Genomic DNA, 21,207 nt, shown 5'->3' on the forward strand with positions numbered 1-21,207 from the left:
GATATTGAACATTAATTTTTATAGGAAATGAGATCATAATTTCAAAATCTTGAAATATTGAAAATCTTTGAGATGTTGATCTTGATAAATAAGAAAATGAATGGTTCCATTTCAGATCAATATTTGATGTATTGATTTTTTTCTTATGAAATAATTTAAGAATGAATTTTATATCAAGAATTAGAATATTGAAATATTTGTGGATGAGATTCAAGTAAGAAAATACGAAGACTCAAGCAAGAAAAATTTCGAGGACGAAATTTCTTTTAGAGGGAAAAAATGTGATGCCCAGCCCATGTAACAATCTCAGCCCACCAAAGTCCAAAAAAAAAAAAAGCAGGGGCTCCCAATCGGAGTTGAAAAAAGCCCCCCCTCCGGCTCTATTTAAGGAGGAGAATCCTCCTCTCTCTCTCACCGAAGATTCGAGTCCCAGTCGGTGGCAATCACCGAAAAACCACCGCAGAGCCCCATCCTTGTGTCGTCCATTTTGCTCATCGAAAAAGCCTCGCCGGCGTCGAAAGTGAGCCTTCTCCTCTTCCTCTCTTCTCCTCCTTTCTCCCCATGCCCGTGTGCACGATCACCGACGACTGGAGTCATCGGATTTCTTTGAGAAAGGGATTCGGTCCCTTTTGAATGTTTGGGTGCCGGTGGTCACTGCCGGCCACCAGCTTTGCCCTCCTCTTGCCGCTGGGTCGCCCCTCCTCCTGTCGATGGTCGCCCCATGCCGGTTGCACCGCCGGCCGGCCAGCCAACAGGAGATTGTGAGATCCCCTGTTTCAGCCCAAAGGAAGCCTGGGAAGAAGAAAAGAAAGAGAAGAAGAAGGAAAAGAAAAGAAAAAGAAAAGAAAAAGAAAAAAAAGAAAAGAAAACGGAAAACGAAAAAGAAAAGAAAAAAAGAAAAAAAGAAAGAAGAAGAAGAAGAAAAATAAAATAATAATAAAATACTAATAATAAATAGGATTTTTTCTCCTCTATCTTCCGTGAAGAAAAAGGAAAAAAAAGAAGAAAGAAAGAAAAGAAGAAAGAAAAAATAAAATAAATTAATTAATAAATAATGATATAAATAATAAAATATGAGAAAGAGAGTTTCTCTCTCTTCCCTCTCTCTCTTCAGCCTGAACTAGTATTTTCTCTCTCTAGAATTGAACTTTCTCTCTCTACTTTCTTTCTCTAAGTTATTTTTCTCTCCTAAGATTTTTTAGAATTTTGAGAAGAATGATGATGAATTTAAATGATCTTAGTGATGGATTTTTTTTTATCTGCGATCGCCGGACGGTACACCGGCACCCATTTTGATCAAATTAGATATTTTTAGATTTTAATTTTTATAATTTTATTAAATTATCCACATGATAATTTCAGCATTATTTGATCTGATCGATCGGATTTGTTGAATCATATCGTCCAAGGAGTCCAAGATGAATTTTTTCTCTCTAAAATTTTCTTTCTCTAAAGCCATTTCTCTCTCGATCGATTTCTCTCTCTTGATCGATTTATCAATGAATTTTTTTTTTTAATATTTCTAATTTGATGAAGAATCTTGATTCATAATTGTTGGGTAGTGTATTGGCATCCACCTTGATTAGACCATGAATCTTTAGATTTGATCATCCATGATTCCGATCTAGTCATGACTTGATTTGATCATGTTGATTTCACCAATCGAGATATTGGACCAATCGTAATGTTGGATTGTGTCACCTGATTAATTCGAATTATATCTCATAAATTCTCTCTCCTCTAATTGTTTCTCTCTCTACTTGATTTTATGAAAATCGATGAAAAAATCTCGGTCCTATCACTTCGAATCCGATTTGATCTGATAGTCAAACTTTGGATCGTTTAGGTCCTAATTAGATTTTGATTAGATGAAATTAGATGATCGGACCTAATCTAAACCGTTGAAATATGGTATTCATATTCTTTCTAATTATTGAAATTGATTCTGTATAGGATTGTGGATGTTTGATCATGGGATATCGCGATATGATCTATGAACAGAATTTTTGGAAGAAAATTTATAGAATTATGTGGATTTATTGGAATACGTTTGAGGTAAGTAATGTTTTACTTTTTCTAGATTTATCGGCAAATTATAATGTATTTTTCTGACATAATTTGTGAAACGATGCATGAATTGGATGAATGGTATTTTGTTATGAAAATATCTTATTTGAAATGTTATGATGAAGCATGATTCAACATATTGATTTCATGATGCATTATATTGATTGATTTCGATACTACATGATTATATATTTTATTATCGAAATTAGAATATGAAACATGATTTATGAAGAATTCTGATATAAGAACAATATGAATTGACAACCTGATTATATAAAGGACCCCACCAATGGGGGCATATACGTTGGCAATTGATTTATCCTGAGGGTTTACATCGTCAGAGAGACCAGCGACAAACCGTCAGAGAGACTAGTGGTTTTGAAAGACTTTGCTGCCAGATGATTCACAGCTCACCGCAAGAACATACATGGTGTTATGACCCTGCTACAGGGAAAATGTGGTCATAGCTCATGGTTGACGAAAAGAATTGAAGAACGAAAAAAATTGAAATCTCGAAAGAAACTTAAATTTTGAAAAAAAAATAAATTTGGCATGAACTATATTGCATAATTGGAAATTGATTTCGAATTAATGAACTCGATATGCTTATTTTGTATAAATGATTATTTACTTAAATGTCTGATGAAATCTGTTGAAAAGTGATCATTGCTTACTGGGCTGTCTAGCTCATTACCTCCTATTTTACTATTTTTACAGATATTGAGGAATTAAGATGATACAAGATATGAATGGAAAAGTGATCAGAAGTAGAATCTCCATACTTTTATTTTAAATTGAAAGTATTATTGAATTTGATGTAAGGTTTATGAATCATTGTTGAATTTATTGAGATATTAAAGAAGAAATTTAGATCGTTATGTTTTGGATTTGAATTATTGACTAATTATTCTGCTGTTGTTTTAAGATAACATGATAAGATGCCTTGCATACTTATGGATTGAGTTTTTTATGAGTATGCAGCGGTTACAATGACCCTCGATTCACAATCTCGGATCGGGGGCGTGACAAGCTCTCTCCTTCCATTACAAATCTATGCAACGAAAACTATCTTTTTTTCAGATTTTTTGTGATTGTGAAGTTTGATGTGTAATTTGCGGTCGATCTATTTAGTTCCTGCCTTCTGTCAAAGATATGTTTGTAGTATAAATCACGTCGCAAACCTTGTCCTTGTCTGACTCTCTATGCTAATTCATTTCTACCATCTGCTCCTTCTGCTTCAGATTATTCCAGTAAGTTCAATCATCCAATACCCGTTCTTCAAAGATTGGAATAACTTGTCTTGAATCTTGATGTCAACTGTTCCAGATGCAGCTTGCCAAATTCTGAGCTGCTTGTCCCCTTCCTCTTCCTGAACTGAACCCCCAACCTTAGGCAGCTTAGTGGGTATGTTTCAACCATTGGCTTGAACCAATCTCCTCAAATTTTTTTTTTAATAATTATTAATTTCATTGTAAGTTTCTCCTTGGTTTCGATACAACCGATTCTAAAGCAGTGGATCATATTCTGTTGCACAGTATAATTCTCCGTCTAGCTTCATAATTTATTGTGCTGCTAGATATCAAAACGACTGAGAATAAACCTTGACATCATGCATGGTAGATTTGTTTTTTGATTTTCTGGTAACCATGGTAAAGTTGCTTCATTGTGGTCCAGATGTTACTGCCCTAGAAACATTGACAAGGCTATATATTTATGTATATGTATATTTGACTCTTTCCAAGATTCCATTTTGGTGGGGGGAGTTTCAGTTAAATGTCAAATTAAAATCTGGCAGAATAGATATACCCTGTCCGAGAAGCAACAAAGCTCCGTAGTAGGATACAGAAAAGATGTTGACTTTTGACTGTTAGCTGACAGAATGGCTACGTGGCCACAAAGCCACTTCATGGACGACTTTGGCACATATTTCTCAAACATTTTTCAGATAATTTTATTTTCTGATTCCTACGGATGTATTTATTCTAGACTAGATCGATTTAATAAATTTGATTTACCAGAAAAAGAGCTTGCGCTCCAGACCTTCAGTTTTGTAGAACTAATAAACCCTCCGAAACTTCTCCAGATAGCCAACAAGATTGCTCTCTTGCCTCTCAAAATGATGCTACGAGCCCCTAAACACCCCATTTCACTGTCCATTTTTTGATCCATCCGTTTCCTTGCATGATTCTCTTTTCGTTTATTATTGAATGAAGTTTGCAGTACATGAATGCTTAAACATGGAAAATTCTCTAAAATTAAGCACTAGAATTGAACGAGGAACAAAAGAATAGAACAACAACAAAGTACTTGGGCATGCGTTAGTAATCAAACGATTTGGAATCTCTCTTGCTACAAATCATCCGAGTTCTGAACATGGCGTGCTGCAGACTCGTTGCAATTTTGCATGTGGAGGTGCCTTCCACTTTAAGTTACTCTATGTTGCAACATCCCACTGCAGATTACGATGGCTACCCATTGTGAGGTATATAGATTGGATGTTGCATGTGATTTTTTTTTTTGCCAACGACCATTTATTTCCACTTTTCACAAGTCAAAAGGTACCCAACTTCTTTAGATTGGCACTGCTTTATGTTGCAGGTAATAACGTTATTGTCCTGATCTAAAACTGTTTTGTGATTTCTTGATCTGGAATAGAAGCACCAAGAATCTAGTGGGGGACCGACCATGCTTGTTCTTGGTCAAAACATGGCTCATTATGGTAACTATTTATGTCTCGTGCTGAAAGGAATCCAATAAGCTCACGGGTTTCTTAAAGAAAGGGTCTACGGTCAACTTATATGATTATAGGGAGTTGCTAGAGCCATATCGTATCGTGCATCAGAGCATAAATAATGTAGGGCCTGGAAGGATTTATAATGACAGTCCTTTCATGAGTTTGGATTAGTTCTATGAATTACGAACACACGATTCCGTGAACCTATTTATGTGAATAGAGGATAGAGATTAAAAAAAGGACTAGATTAAGGAATTCCTTCAATAGTGTCGTCGTGTTGCAAAGATTACTGGAAAAATAACGAGGTCAGAAATCAGCAAGGAAACGATTGTAATGGAAAAATAGCTGTGACATCTAACATGCATATTCACCAAACAAGTTGGCTTCTTTAAATTCCAAATTGTGAGTTATTATTACCTTCAAATTATAATGGTAGAATATTTCTTATTTGTTTTCCTATCCCAAAATATTTATGATGATCAATCAAACATATGAAACCGAATATTTTATACTGTCAACGTACAGGAGACACCATAAAGCATGAAGAAAGTTATTTTCTTTTTGCCCAAAAAGAAGGCCTTTCTACTTGAGGTTAAAGGCCTTGGGGAAAGACTTTGGGAAAATCATTTGAGATTAAATCTAAGCTGGAAATCATTTCCTATGGACAACATCTAGTCAGCTGTAACAAAGTCCACATTGGGAACTTTTAAAACCCACAAAAAAAGATGGAGAACTGACACCTCAAAAAATGAAAAAATAATTCATAACACGTAGAAATTATTAGATGGATATCCCCAGTGGACCGATTCAAAGCCTGGAACAAATATATGGTGGATAACAGGATGAATTGTCATCCTTGTTTTAATCTTAAAGAGTATACACACAAAAAGTGATAATATGGTGAGGGACAATTAGATTGGTCCATCGGACTTGGTTATTCTAATAATTCCTCCATATACGTATAATATTGTAAAACAAGCAAGGAATCAATATTCCAGCAACAATAAACAACATAAATAATTCAATACTTCATCTAAATATCCAGCTAAATATCGTGCGATGCACCTAGAAAATTAAACACGGTGGAGTGAGTATTCAATTATTGATGGATAACCGGAAGAATCATCTGTCCGGCGGCAAGATACGAATAATTGCAAAATCTTTTGGCTGTTTAGAGAATTTTAAGGTGCGAATAGACCTGACACGACACCGCCCACGCCTGGTCGGGCCCAACCTATTGCCCTGGCAAGGCCTAATACCAATTGGGTAACACAAATAAAACATGGGCGGCCACCAAGTCGCAACATCATTGTCCTAACAACAATGACAACAAGGAACAAGCCAGATGTTTGCATGAAGCAATCACCAGGGATCCTAAACAGTGATCTTTTTAAAGCCTCCAACACAAACAATGATCTTTGACAGGGCTTTTATCGATGTCAAGCTCAGCTGGATAGAGAGAGAGAGGGGAGGGGGGGAAAAAAAAAAATCTTGGAGCAGAGTGTCCATTTGGATGGAACATTCTTTTCAACGAAGGTACACCTGAACTAGCTGATGGTGAGATGAGGAACTCTAATTAATGCTAATAAACTAATTGCCTTTGGTTGTAGATCAGTCTTTCATTTGTTTTATTTGTTCTAAACTGGTGACAGATTGGAATAGCAAAACCTCCAGAACCAAAGCGCATATATTCTAATCTCCTCCTCTTGGAGAGAATCTTCACGTTAAAAGCATTGGTTACAATTACTATATTGGAGATTGCTAAGGTTTGATGTTATGCTCATTTCTTTTGTGTTAGCTACTTGCTATTGGATGCTCTGACATGCTTATATTCCGCGTGGTGACTTTTTCCTGCCGCGTGGAATGGAATGATGCACGCGACAAGTCTGGCATTGCGTCCATTGTGGATAGAATCCAATAAATTTTTATTAAAGATGACGTTTTTTGCCCACTAGAGGGTTGTTTCAGTGGATACGCAGTGCTTCCAGTTCAAGACCATGCTGCAGAATTGTGATGGGGAATTAAAAACTAGTACCATGTGGCCTCCTCTTTCGGTCTCTTATGGGCTCCCGTCCCTTGGACTGGTTCTGCTTCCAAGTGTTCAAATCTACACTCCTTGCAAAGCTAAAGACCAGTTGTTAGTATGGGCTCACTTGTACTGTTTCCGGCTTTCCACAGTCGGACTCTTACAGGAAGCATCCGCACATGTTTGCAGAGTCTTCGGGCAGAGAGACCCAATGGAGAATCCCAAAACATTTTCCGCATGGGCGAAATTACCAAGTAGCTTCCTCACGCGAGCCGTTCCTTGCTTCCCAAGGATCGTCTCTCCATCAGGCTTTCAGATTCCTCGTGCCTCCGGGAAGAGTGAAAAGAAAGGAAAAAAAATTTCACTTCGGTGTTCATAAATTGGACCAGCATGGGTAGGGTGGTGACACTGTGAGCCGCATTCCTTTCACTGTAAAGAATAAAACTGAGATGAGGTCCATAAGTTCAGAATCCAAAAATGCTCACTTTCATGTTACCACACCAAAGTGCTGCCACAAAGGAGGAAATCGGAGACGACAACGTAAATAGTCGTAGAGAATTTTTACAATACAAAGAACGAATAAGCAGGTGATGATGTGAAAAAGTTAAATATATTCTATTAGGACTGCTAGCATGAGAACAATGCTGAAGCCACTACAATTGTTATAACTGAGACATTGTGAACAAAGATAAAAGGATTCTTATAACTCACATGAAGCTTACTAAAATTCTTAATAAGTTATGTACAATCTATTGAGACCGCTCGGACAGAGCCAGAAAAAAAAAAAAAAATCCATCCGAAGTTTATGGCCAAACAAAAAGAGGAATTGCCTGAAGAACATAATAATTGCTAGGCAGCTAATAATAGTTGAATCCCGAAATCTAGTATTCCATGCCCAGCTTGAGTCCAATACACTGGAACTGCAGAGAGCTGGAATCAAGTAGCAGTAACATTCAAAGGAAACAATAACAGAGGACAGACGTAACCAATGACAAAATTTAACTAAGGTGATAGAATTATTAGAGTATCGACTTACAGAAGAAGACAGGGAAAATGGTGGGCGGGCTTACACATAAATTTTGCTGCTCGCAAAATTATAGCACGAATCGCATGAAACTATATTACTACCGACATGAAAATATTCAAGCAACCTACTTTGAGTCCAGAGTCCTTCCCTACCAACCCAGCTACTTCAACTACATCTCACCATGGATGGTTAGGACGAACTCGTCGCCTCCCGAGATATCGCTGCCACCAGCTTATCCCTCGTCAGCTGCTCGGACCCGGGCGACTTCACCACAAATGTATGCAAGACTGCTTCGTTGCTCGCCGAGACCTTCGAATCCACCACATTGATCTGCGACTCCTTGAAAACTTGGATTACTTTGGAAACAGGGTGGGTGTCCAAAGGGCAGCTCACTCGGACGATCACCTCATCGTGCACCGCCTGGACATCGATATCGGGGCACTGCACCCCACTCTTGGGACCCATGAATGGGGAATCCGGCCACCGCTCCCTCTCGGCCTCCATTTCCTTGAGCTTCTTCTGGAGTTCAGTAATGTAGGATATGGCATCGCCGAGAAGAGAGGCCTTGTCCATCTTGGAGATGTTGGGCACCACGGCTCTGAGAGCATAGAACCTCTGGTTGAGCTTCTCCCTCCTCTGGCGCTCCGCTTCCACGTGATTGAGGGGCTCCTCCCTACCATTTGCCGGCTTCCGGCCTCTCTTTCTTGGCCTCCGGTCGTCTATTATTGGCCCCGGCCGCTCTTCCTTGCACGAAGCCTCCACCGCATCCGAATGCTCCGTCTCCAACGCACCCAATCGAGCAACCAATGCCCCGGATGCCCTCGAAGTCTTGCCGCCACTGAAATCGATCTGCCGCGGCTGTGACTGCGCCTGTGGTTGCTGCTGCTTCGGAGTCGGGAACTGGTTCGTCCGAGGGTCCTCCCTCGCCCCGTTGCTGTGAGGAAGGAATGCCCTCGCCGAGGGATCCACTTCGCCACCGCCCATCACCACGACGCCATTACCAAACTTCTGCTGGTGACAATTCGTAGTGAGATTACGAGTACGACTCCAATTCAGCCCATTAACCATACCACTGGAGACCGGCGCCGGCGCCGGCGCCGGCACTGGCAGCATCCGATGATGATGATTTCTGCCATTTGGTTGGATCTCCAGAGGCCTCTCTTCTACCTTGGCTGCCATCGAGAGCCTGTCACGGAACGGAGATCGCCCCCCAATGTTCAAGTCCTTCCCAAAAATCCTCGGGCACTCCTCCTCCTCCCCCGCCGCCCGGCCCCCAAGACGGAAAACCGAGCCATTCTCATCTTTCTTGTCGCCGGGCTTGCTCCCGCCGGAAGAGAACAGGGCCCTTATCATCTGCAAGGCCTCGAAGCTCTCCGGCACGGTCTTTACCGAGCCCAATTCGAGAACACCGGTGTCGAACGGCACGAGCACGATGGTCCGGAAACCGGCGGATCTTGCGAGGAACGCACGGACGCAGTAGTCGACTGCGGACGCCGGCAATCGAAGGCTGGGATCGGCGACCCAGATGTCCTCCCCGGACGACAGGGCCCTGCCGGGCCCGCCGGCGCCCCGGGGGAAGGAGAAGTACATGGAGGCCAGGAAGTACATCTCGACATCGGTGACCCGGTCCAGCCCGAGCGCGTAGTTCTCGTCGTCGGCACCACCGGAGAGGACGTGGAGCTTCTGGAGCACCCGCTTCCGCATCTTCTGGTGGCCGTCGTCGAGGGTGGCCGCGGAGCGGCGGGGGTCCTCCTCGCCGTCGCGGAGCTCGCGGCAGTGGCCGTCGCCCCAGCCGAGGACGAGCTCGCCGGACTTGGATCGGGAGATCTGCCAGAAGATCGCGGAGGCCCAAGGTGCGACAGGGCGGTCGACGAGGTCCTGGAGCTTGGTCTGGAGGTCGGCGTGGCCGCCGACGGCCGCGAAGAGGCCGTCGGATGACATGTGGCTGGAGGAGAGGTAGTCGACTGCCTGGTGGCCGAGGACCGCCACCGCCATGGCCCGTTCGTCGTCGGACCACACTGACGAACCCACTCCCGTCCCCATTTCCGTCTTCATCCAAGGGAAATTTAGACCAAGAATAACCCCAAAAATTTCTTAAAACAGTTCAACGATCTCCGAAGGTCTCCTCCCCGATTTTCCAGATCTCATTCTTCGATCAAGAGGAGAGGGAAAAAAAAAAAAAAGAAGGCAAAACAAAATGAAACCAAACCAGACCAAATCAAACTAAATTAGAGAGAAAATTTTCGATTCCTTCCTTCTATACAGATATAAATCTGAGAACAAAAAGCTTTTGAGATGAAATCCTGACGAGATCTAGGTATGAGGCGAGAGGGAGTTTGAGGGAAGAAAGAAGACGACGGAGGAGGAGAAGCGTAAGTCGGCGAGGATGTTGGTTTTAAGTACTCTCGTGTGAACACCTGGCGCCTCAGTTGGCGATTTGTAAACCGTAGGCGTTGGTTATATAAACGTGGAACGGGCGAGCCGGTCCGCCATCGAGCCGATTCGAGACGGCTGAAAATAAAAATTTATATTTAAAGTTTGGGTTTAGTGAAGATAGGTCCGGTGGGTCGCAGCCACATGTGCATTGTTAGGTACGTATGGTGGAAGATAAAGCACGTGCTGGTGGGCCGGAGTCTGTTGGATACGGTCGGTACGTTCTTGTTGGTTCCGATTTCGGTGGGTTTGGGCCTGGTTTAGCTACCGGTTTTGCGGGCAGGCAGTCGGCTGCAAATAAATGCGGCCTGACTTGCCATTTACCACTGTTTTCACCGTGCACGTGCGAAGTTATGTGGGAAGGGTGGGGCTGCGACGAGATTTGGATTTTTTTTATTTTTTGGGGTTAATACGGATTGTTCATTAAATTTGAGGTGATGTAAGACAGTCGCTGGATTTGGTCTAATTTAATTGTTCATTTTAATTTGAATTTTAGATGGCGTGCTGGTGTGTATGAACTTTTGGTTCGATACTCTCGTGTGAATAAACGAAGATTATGGGTTGCTTTTGCCATTTAGTAAGACCGGACTTGTACCCTAGGCTGAACAGAATCTAAATTTTCTATAAATATGTCACATACTACTTAGCCATGGAATTTTATATTGAATGTTTGACCAGGTTGATGACCAAAGAAGAGAAATTGCCGCAATTATTGATTGTTTGAGTTATGAGAGGACGAATCCAGAGATCTCTGAGTTTGCAATGAATTTGTATTCCATTGGGATGGTCGGAGGATACGAGGATGAGGTAGGGAGCAAAAACCGGACCAAACCATATATTAAAAGTTTAGAAGAGATTTTTCTTTTTCTTTTATTTTTATAAAAATTATACAAACAGTCCCACTTTCGTGTAGACCTACATGGCCCTTACATTTTTTATAGCAAGTCAAATAGAACGGTAGGTTGAACGGATAATATTTTTAATATCCAGTTAGGTGAAAAGGCTCTCGTGTAGAATGCCCAACATACTTTCAATATCATGAGTTGATGCACCTTTTAATGACTCTTTGGGTGGAGTTTACGGATTTCCAAAACTTTTCTCTAAGCTGCGGTTCGCAAAGGCAAATTTTTATTAACTTTACCTAAAAAATGCATATATTCAAGGATGAGGTATATCAACAAATTTATCATTTAAGAATTCCATTAGCAACATAAAATAAATTACATTTTATATCAATATTCTATTAAGGTTAACCACTTTGTGCAAAAATACAACTTTCCTTCTACTGAGAGTCATTTAACTTAGTCTAAGATTTTGCCATTCCATACTTGCTAAATATTACATAGATACGCTGCAATGTAACTACTACAATTAATACCCTTGGTTTTATTCATCTAACTTAACATAAAATTAATGAACATATTCCACATCAATGTTTCTTCACGAGCCAATTATTTTTGTACATGCTTGCAACAATGCAACTTGTACCTAACTCTTAATCACTAATAAATCACCTTCAAGGATACATGGTGAAATGCAGCTCATGTTTGTCATCATAAATCCACACATACTACACGGCATACAATTTTCTAGTTATATATACATGCATCAAATTATACATGTCATATTCATAGTCATTTGGGTTGCACCAACATGTGCATGTAGTTATAACTCGACCGCCAGATGCCACTAGGCATGACGGTGCATAATAAATTATCATTACAGCAAGATAAAAAATATTAAATGCAACTTCCCCAATGACCCACGCAAAGATTAATACTTGGTTCTTAGATACCATATTGGTATCCATTCTAAACCACCCACGAGCGAGTTCAAATCAACTTCTCCCTCTTCAGCTTCAAACCCCACTGTTTCCTTTTCATCCGCGAATGGGCGGGGAGCAGCAGCAGCGAACCGGAGACTCAAAACTTATTCACTTTTCGCACGTGAAGGGTTCGCCTCTCTGTTTCCTTCCGACCACGATGTAGGCAAACCGGACCCAAGCGCTTCCTCGCATACGCAAACCCAGCAAGACCCTCATCTCCTACCATGTCACGCTCATTACAGTTGGTTGATGGACCCCACGAGGGATCTCCTCAGAGTCCCCATCCTGGGTCCCAGAACCACGGTCCTCTAAATTCGTCCTTATCTTTTCCTTCACGTTCGGTCGATTTCCCGATTAAATCGGGCACGAATCACGAGAGACGTCTCGGAGTTGGCTCACGCGAAACCCTATTCTTTCACGTGAAATCGCTGTACGTGAGCGTACTTTTCTTTTCTTTTTCTTTTTTTTTTTTTTGTGAGTAACTGTCAACGTACTTTCGTTGGCTTTTGCTCCCCGGCTTCACGCCGAGCCGAGCCATCAATTCTGTTACACCCCTGAAAGAATTTTAATCTGTAAATCCTGAAATCTGCACCGTTCGCTCGCTGTACGTTGGCGCAATCACACGGTTCTGTCAAACGAGACGGTTAGGATTAGCTCAGACGGTGGGGGATTCATAATGTCAAGTATCATCCTCGAGGCAGCATACCGTGCCAGGAAACGTCACGCTTTACAGGTGCGAGCGGGTCAGACAGGTGGGACACGTGTCGACTTTTGGAAGCGGGAAGGACATGTGGCGGGAGGACTGGAGTCCTCCGTCTTGAACGTAACGGTCAGCGAAACCACGTGAGGTGCAACGTCACGGCAGCACGGAATAGAAGAGGGCTTAACGTGAACCGCATTTAATGGTGCCACTTGAATTCCGCCGTAAGATGACGTGATTTGGAGTTCTGTGGCCTGACAAAGTCACGTATTCTTCCTCCCCTTTCCCCGGGCACGTGACCAAAATTCTGCGGATCAGGCAGATTAGGAGTTTTGGTGCAAACGAACTTAGCAGCCCGTGAGCTACTCCAACGCTATTTGGATCCAAATTTAACCGGGCTTGGTTGTAACAATCGAACATGAATAGTAAAACATTCGGCTTATAAATCTATGAATTTGATAAATTATTTTTTAAATAATATTATATTTTATTTATAATATATTTTTTAATTTAATATTTAAAAATAAAATAAAGTACATAAATTTTTCTTCGATTTCTAGTCCAATCTCATTATACCTCCTCAATTTAAAAAAAAAAATATCAGAATAACTTTTAAATTTTTACAATATTTTTAAATAATCTTACTATTCACTTACCAACAAAATAGATGAAAATATCCCTCGTTTACATAGGAGGGATCATCAGCAAAAAAAGAGTAGAGGTGGAAGGAGATGCGGTGGAGGGGGAGGGAAAGATCATGAAGGTCGGCATGGACTGGGTGGACAGGATTAAAGGAGAAGAACGAAGAGGTTATTGATAAAAAAAGAGTGGACATGGAGCGAGCTGTGGTGAAGAGAGGGCTTATAAATGGGCTTGGAAGATGAGAAGAACGAAAAGGAGAAGTGAATGAAAAGAAAGGAGAGGATAGGGAAAAAGGGGTCATCAGAGAGGAAAGAGTGGAGACAGAGAGAGCTGTTGTAGAAGGGGAAGGTTCACAGATGAATTTAGAAGAGGATAAGAAGTAAGTGAGGAGGAAAAAGAAGTAGATGAGGAGGAAGGAACAGAGATGGAGGAAGCCGCTGTGAAGAGAGAGGGCTTGTGAGCGAACTTGGAGGAGAATGAAGAGAAGAAGTAGATCAAGAAGAGAAAGGGGAGGAATGAGAGAAGAGAAACGAGAAATCATTGATGAAGAAGAGGAGGAGGTGAAGGGAGCTGCTATGGGGGGTGGGCTCATGGACTTGAAGAAGAAAAAAGATCGGAAAGAGAAGTGGGTGAGGAGGAAAGGAAAGATAGATGTCAATGATGAATGAGCAGAAGTGTAAGAAGCCGTCTTGGAGGGAGAGAGCTCATGAGCAGACTTATAAGAGGAGGACGAGAAAAAAGAGAGAGAAGAAGAAACATCAGTGTGGAAAGAGGAAGAGAGCAATCGGAGAAGAGAGAGGAGAGAGAAGTTGAGATAAGAATAGTTTAGTCATTTTATAAAATAACAGTATCATGTAATTGTCAGTGGTATCATTTCATTAATTGAGATAAATATTAGAACCATTTTCGAACATCTCAAAAATTTAAAGAGTTAGTTTGATATTTTTTAAAAATAAGGTGTAAATAAAATTAGGCTAAAGTTGAGAGGATATTTTTATAATCTATTCTTAAAATATAATATCATATTATATTTTTTTTAACTATATTTTTATTATGACTAAGATTTGAATTCAAGTGCTATCTCAAGCGAGCTCAAGTATGACTCGATTGAGATTCGAGTCGGGTCGAATCGATTTCAAATATTATTTTTTTATCAATTCAAATATAGATATTAAGGTTCAATCAATATCGAGTTGAGCTTCAAACCTAAGTATTTTGAATCAATTCAAGCTCGAACCTACGACTACCCGACTTAGCTTTAAATATATTGAATTCAACATATTTTTTTTTGCCTATAGGAATCAAATTGCCCACTCGAAAGTCACTCTTGGATACTTATGAATATAGAACTAACCCAGTCTGTAAATCTATGATTTTATTGGTTGTATAAGTGCAACCCACAAATCTTATAGGATTTGTAGTCTAATCATCCAAACAGAGCCTCATGGGTATGTCTACAGTCCTGTGCAAGAAATTTATTTTTCAAATAACTAGAAAAAAATAGTTTACAATGTGCTGCTTACGAGTGTGTTTACAATGTTTTTACATAAATTTATTTTCAAAATTCAAAAAAAATCCACTACTCATTTTTATAATAACATCTATTTTTGTTTAATAAATTTTAAAAATATGATCAACCTCCTGGATTCTGGGGGTCGGTCGCTTAAGTAAGCCATATCTACCCCTGATCATGAGTGTTTAGAAGCTATCTTTGATTCTTCGGGATTGCTTAGGAGGGCAGCATATTGGTATATTACCTTTTACGTATAAAAACTAAATTACCTGGCATTACCTGTGACTCAAAAGGCGTGTTACATATATTATATATCCACAGTCCAAGGCTTTTTAGAGCTACCAGTGAACACAATAGATCCTCCAGACAAAATTACCGTGGTCTAAATGATTTCTACGTGTGCCTGTCTGATAGAAAAAAAGTTATAATAGAAGTCATTTATTACCAAAACTATATCCTTTTTTCATGTAACAATAGCTTTTCCAGATGCAATGAAAATAGGCTCACAATAATATAGGAAAAATTCTACACAACTAATCAAGTCCTAACTTGGTAAGATAGATTTACGAGCGCCTCCCTTTCCTTTTTCTCGTGACACCTAAGCGAGTATCACGATGCTTGTTCCTTTCTGTGCCAATACAAAACATAGAAGTAGAATGAGTATGCTTTGACTGTTCTCGCTGGATGATCAGAATTTTGCCTTCAGCTGTTATTAATTCAGCAAATTTATCTGCTCCGCTTATTAAAATATGATGTTTCTCTCCGCAACTAGGATGCATTTGGTCTAAGACCGAAATTAGAATCGAAATCGAAATAGAACTGAAACATTAGGAGAGAGCAAAGATTGCAATTTCGAGAATTAGAGTAAATTCTCTTCTAGAATTAAAATAGAAATGTGACTCCCTCCGACTAAACAATTGGAATAAGAATAGCTTGCTCTCGTTCCATTCTAGATTCCAACTCCTCTCCAACCAAACCTGCCATACAAAAAGCTGCGATTTGTGAGGACCAGCCGAAACAGTTCATCATATGATGCAATGTAATGGAGCCAAACTTGGAGAAAACAAGGGAGATATCAAAACCGGTCATCATTTCAACAAATCATATGTGACCGGTCAATCCACCAAATGAAACGCATGCCGTGGATCCACCAGAAAAATGCATGCCGTAGCCCAAAAGTTCATGGTCCCAGGCCACTCAACAACTCAATCAACGGAGTTGGTACCAAACTTCAGTCCTTGATGCTTCCAAATAACAGGTGTGTCCATTGCTGGTCCCTATCACGGCTAATTGAAGACTAGTGTTGATGCTGTTCTATTAAGTGAAGTACATCCTCTGTGGACCACCAACGGTGGACAGTGGATCCGTAGAACGGGCCATTTGTCGAATCTTGTGTTCAGCTAAAGCCGTTTCAAACCTACCCATCTCTGCACACGCTACTTCCTCCTTGATCTCAGAATCTGGACCGTGAACACCGTGCCATGCTTTAGGCGTGGAGAAGGTGAAACAGAAGTGCGACAGCAATGACGTGCTAGCAAAGCAGGCATCCAGCAATTGGGATACAACCATCGAGTCGAGACCAAGGACGGGGTTTGGTCCCTATACTCTAGCTTACCTGGCCATCTTATGGTCTGATGCAGCATCTGCCATACATGGCACATTAAGATGTATGTGAAGAGCTGTGCCATTAAATAGTCTGATCGATGATCATCGGATCTATTTCAGCCCTCAATCTTCGGTGGATGAAAGGTATTTGATATCCATTTCTTGCTTTCTTGGAGTTTCGAGCTCCATCGCCGATCATTCAATGTCAATTCCAAATATTTTGCGTCCATGCCAATTCCATGGATCATAGTATGACTCGAAGGCCTGGTAGTTTTATCTATTTTACGAATGCTGGGGAGTCATCAAGCATGGATGTTTCGCTGCATGAGAATTCTGTATCAGAATTGATTCTAGAAACCTCGACAGCCTTGCACAAATTCATTCAAATGCTACACGCTGATGAAAGGAAAGCTATTACAGTTTGAGCAGTACTCATTATGCATCAGATATCATGATCGATGCGTTATGCCCAATTTTTTATGCCTTTTAATTTAACTTGATTGGTCAAATGTAGCCCAACCATTCTTACTTTGGAGTTGGGTCACTAACTTGTAGTCCTGTACCCCAAATGATCTACTACTGCAGCATGCTAGACTACACTCATAATGTTTCTCGTCAATAATTGCCTCCATTTGCTTCTTGGCGACACTCTATCATGCGGTCTTAAGACAAAAAAAAAAAAAAAAAGAGTGGAGTGCAATAAACGTGGCACAGAAGAAAAAGTGCCAAAGGTGGGTTACAAAACAGCGACGGGTACCCAAGTTGGACCTTTGACGCAACGCCGCCTGCAACTTTATTTCTCCTCATTTTCGGCCCCCTTCATGGAGCGAGAGAAGGAACAACATGCTTGCGATGGATCAAGAATTCAAGATGTTCACATCTCGGTCAAAATTTAGAATAAAATTATTAATTATATCTATATCAAGATTTATCGATTATTAGGAAAAAAAATCTCAATCAAAATGATCCGATGATATAATTATCTAGATATGCCCTGAAATATGAGCTGATGCTATTACTGTCAAAATTCGACCCGACTTAGTATGCTTTATAATTGATGCGGTCAGTTGATTACGGATCAGAATTGATTGGTCTGGATTGAGCCTCAAGTAATATATTGAACTTGTAAAGAGAAGAAAAAGAAGAAAAATAGAGGTTGCCAAATTTTATCTGGTAAAAAATCCTTCGATGCTTAACTTAGGCCAGTTTTGAAATAACGATAGAGATTCAAGTTATAAAAAGAGGAGGAAAATGTTAAAATAAGCTTATCTGGAGGTCCCTCGAATCCGATTTATTAGAATGAAGATTTATGTCAACTATCGAAAAGGATAGATGTACGTCTTAACTGCTCAACAATTGTAATTAAAATTTTTATCTATATACCTCCTAAATATTTTAATTTGTATGAATATTCTTTCAAAATTGATATATACATGTATATATGCAAAAAAAATCTTTGTAACTATTCATATGTTTTGCACGTCATATAACTTAATTGTATAGAACATGCATTTGAGTAAAGGAGTAACCGCCACTTGGTAGAAGAATTTTAACCGACTTTATGGTGCATTTAGCAGAGGCCATGTGGCGAACTTCCATTAGTCGCCAATTTGATCGGCAAGGATGAGATCTAAAGTATATCGAGTATCATACCAATATATTCAATGATTAAGGCTTGAGTTTCTCCATTCTTTTATTCCCAACATTTTCAAGACCAATATGTAAAACTAATACCAGTCTAGGGGGCGAAAACTAAACCCTACCGTCTAACAATGGTTAAAGCTATTTCTTATTGCCATCTTTTTTCCGAAAGCTAACTTAGCTATTTCTCATCGAACATCATTTTGAACCAGGTGAAAGTCCATGTTAGCTAGCCCAAGTAGCAAGGTGGGCTATGTGGAAGTTAATTAAAACCTAAATCATAGCTCGAGAAATTTTTTGTGCACCAGGATGGTGTAGAAAATCGACATGGAGCACACCACTTTATATGATTAATCCATGTAGCCATAATTTCCAACGCACATTTAATGCTGCAGTTCTATTTTTTTATTTAAAAAATTTACATGACGAAAATATTTCTGCTTTTTGAAAAAAATTGTGACATACTGTGGCATATTATGACTTTCTACACACAGGATGTCATAATATGATTTAGAAATTATGACATCATGTAACATATTATGACATCCTGTGTCAAATTATGAGTTCTTACATGTAGGATGTCATAATATAAGGGAGTATTTTTATCCAATTATTTTTCAACACGTATTTAATGCTGCAATTTCACTTTTTCATTTGAAAATTTTGAATGACGAAAATATATCTACTCTTTGAAAAAAGTTATGACATCCTATAGTATATTATGATATTTTTCATCAAAATTACGATTTGCTATATACAAGATATCATAATATGGATAGAAGATGTCATAATTTTTTCTATATCATCCATGATGCACAAAAAATTCCGCTTCATAGCTCATTGTAGCTTTTGTCATTTAATAGTCATCGTCATTTCCGTTAAGAATAACGGTACTAATCATGTGCAGTGCATTTGATATAATGTTGTGGAACCTGAAGGGGAACTCAGCTTCCACTTTGTGCTAGGCCTAAAGAGCGCCCTTCTTGGTTATATCCTATCGTTAAATCGAGGGGTGAGGCATGAACTTGGGTGTGAGGTCCATAAAAGCTACCCCATTGGAAAGGGTTGCGTCCGGGGCAAATCTAGCTTTTGAGTGAAGGGGTTAAGCTAACATCTTGTATTTGGTATTGTTAATCTGAGGCCCAATGACGCTTAGTCCAAAACTTAAAACTTTTTGGAACAAAATTGTAGCATTGCAAGACGAATAGTGCTGCAAACTATTTTGTGAGCAGATGTAGCAGATGTGGCAGTCGTTCTTGTGCCTTTTTATGATATCTTTTTTTTTTTTTGGCTCTTTTGATTGGATTCACATTAGATTTGTATAATTGCTACGGTAATTATGGATTATATATATATTTTTTTTTTTGAGGAAAATTTGTGATGCATTAGGAAACATAGGCTACGAACAAAGTTACAAAAGTAAAAATTTAAGGAAACCTACTCTCTCTCTCTCTCACATGCACAAAAAAAAAAAAAAAAAAAAAAGGCCTTTTTTAACCTTATCCTATTCCCTACTTATTTATCCAAATATCTAAATGTAAGCAGGATTCAAACCTAGGGATCAATAGGTACCAACCTCTATAGCTGTTCAATGACAAGAGGTTGGCAATTGATTAGATCTGATGTGGTTCAGTTTGGGTCAAATTGGATTCGAGTCAAAAATAACTTTCAACCAATACCAACCTATTTGTAATAGGATTGAAAAATGTAGACATATACGTAGTTCATTTATTTTATGCCAATCCAAACATATCCGCTAACTTAAATTTTCATTTGCATATAAACTGAAAAATAAAGCAAAGACGGTGTTCAAGAGATCACGAAAAATGAAATCAAGTTTAACTCGAAATATATCATCACTATCGGAATAAAATTAAGATTGAAATATATGGCAGTCATAAACTATCAAGAAATAAGTAATTAAAATGAAATCTTACATTCTAAAATCCTGTAGCCCACCGGTTCCTTTCACTTTCTATAAATCTTCTCTCTTTTTAAACAATGAACTGAACCATATATATATATATATTAGATAACTATTAACTATGCTAAGTCTAGTGTAGCCTTGTTCAAGATCGCCCCTTGTGATTCATCAGGGCTAGGATTAAACCTAAATCCACTCATTTATAATCGATTTGAATCCAAGTCAACCCGGAAACGAACCTGCTACAAAAAAAGTCCAATCTGAATCCACTAACTGTGGATCATATTTTACCACCCCTATATGGCATCTTCAAGTTACATTTCCAACATCATCAAAGTAGTTCTGCTAAAAAAAAAAAAAAAAAACTTTTATTTCTTCGGAAAAATGCTCACCCACCACGAAGTTTGAATAGATGGTGTCGTTTATAGGATACGTCAAATGCTTCGTCTCCTCGACTAGACTGGATCGCTCGCAGCTGGCATTCATATACCTCCACACTTTGGTCACGGATTTCATCGTCACTCTCCATTATTTTGGTCCGGTCGCTGGCCATCCCCGTGCATAACACGTCAACATTTAAGACCTCCAACCACCCCTAGTGCTCTGCCTTCCCCGGGGAAGAAAAACTAAGCATTGACTCGGCATTCACAATGGATGCCATTCAGAGTCCAACCAGATGATGTCCAAATTGATGGGATTTGTATTTATAGATTATGCTCTTTGGGTATCAATCACTTGTGCTGCATCTTATCTTCATCTATGTCAACTTACTGCTATCCTATTTTTCGTATGATTTTCAGATTTCTTCAATTGGCTATTCAACTGTTATTGATTAAATATCAGGGTGCCTGTAGATGTCCTAACTGATAGGATTTGCGTCTTAATTTATTTTTCTTATATGAAATGGGATTTCAACTGGCAATTCACTTATCTCCCAAATGATGTTTGTCATGTCCTATTCATTGATGGGAGCTGGCCATTATTCTACATGTTCATCATGAACCATACAAATAGCCATTATTATTGTTATACTCCACATACAGTCCCAGTTACTATTTGGCATGTATTGC

General features: G+C 39.6%; 1 protein-coding gene across 1 annotated transcript; it reads right to left on the reverse strand.

Moving 5' to 3' along the window:
* Nucleotides 1-7,691: 7,691 nt before the first annotated feature.
* Nucleotides 7,692-10,288, reverse strand: LOC105047615 (transcription factor MTB1-like). The gene has a single exon (XM_010926613.4). It carries the CDS (start codon nucleotides 9,907-9,909, stop codon nucleotides 8,044-8,046), a length of 1,866 nt encoding a protein of 621 aa, XP_010924915.1. The 5' UTR covers nucleotides 9,910-10,288; the 3' UTR covers nucleotides 7,692-8,043.
* Nucleotides 10,289-21,207: the final 10,919 nt, after the last annotated feature.

This window comes from Elaeis guineensis, chromosome 6, assembly GCF_000442705.2.
Source record: "Elaeis guineensis isolate ETL-2024a chromosome 6, EG11, whole genome shotgun sequence".
Lineage (NCBI taxonomy): Eukaryota > Viridiplantae > Streptophyta > Magnoliopsida > Arecales > Arecaceae > Elaeis > Elaeis guineensis.

Bases quoted from the DNA above. Each gene is read 5' to 3' on its own strand.
- LOC105047615 (XM_010926613.4), bottom strand. From the start codon at position 9,909: ATGAAGACGGAAATGGGGACGGGAGTGGGTTCGTCAGTGTGGTCCGAC.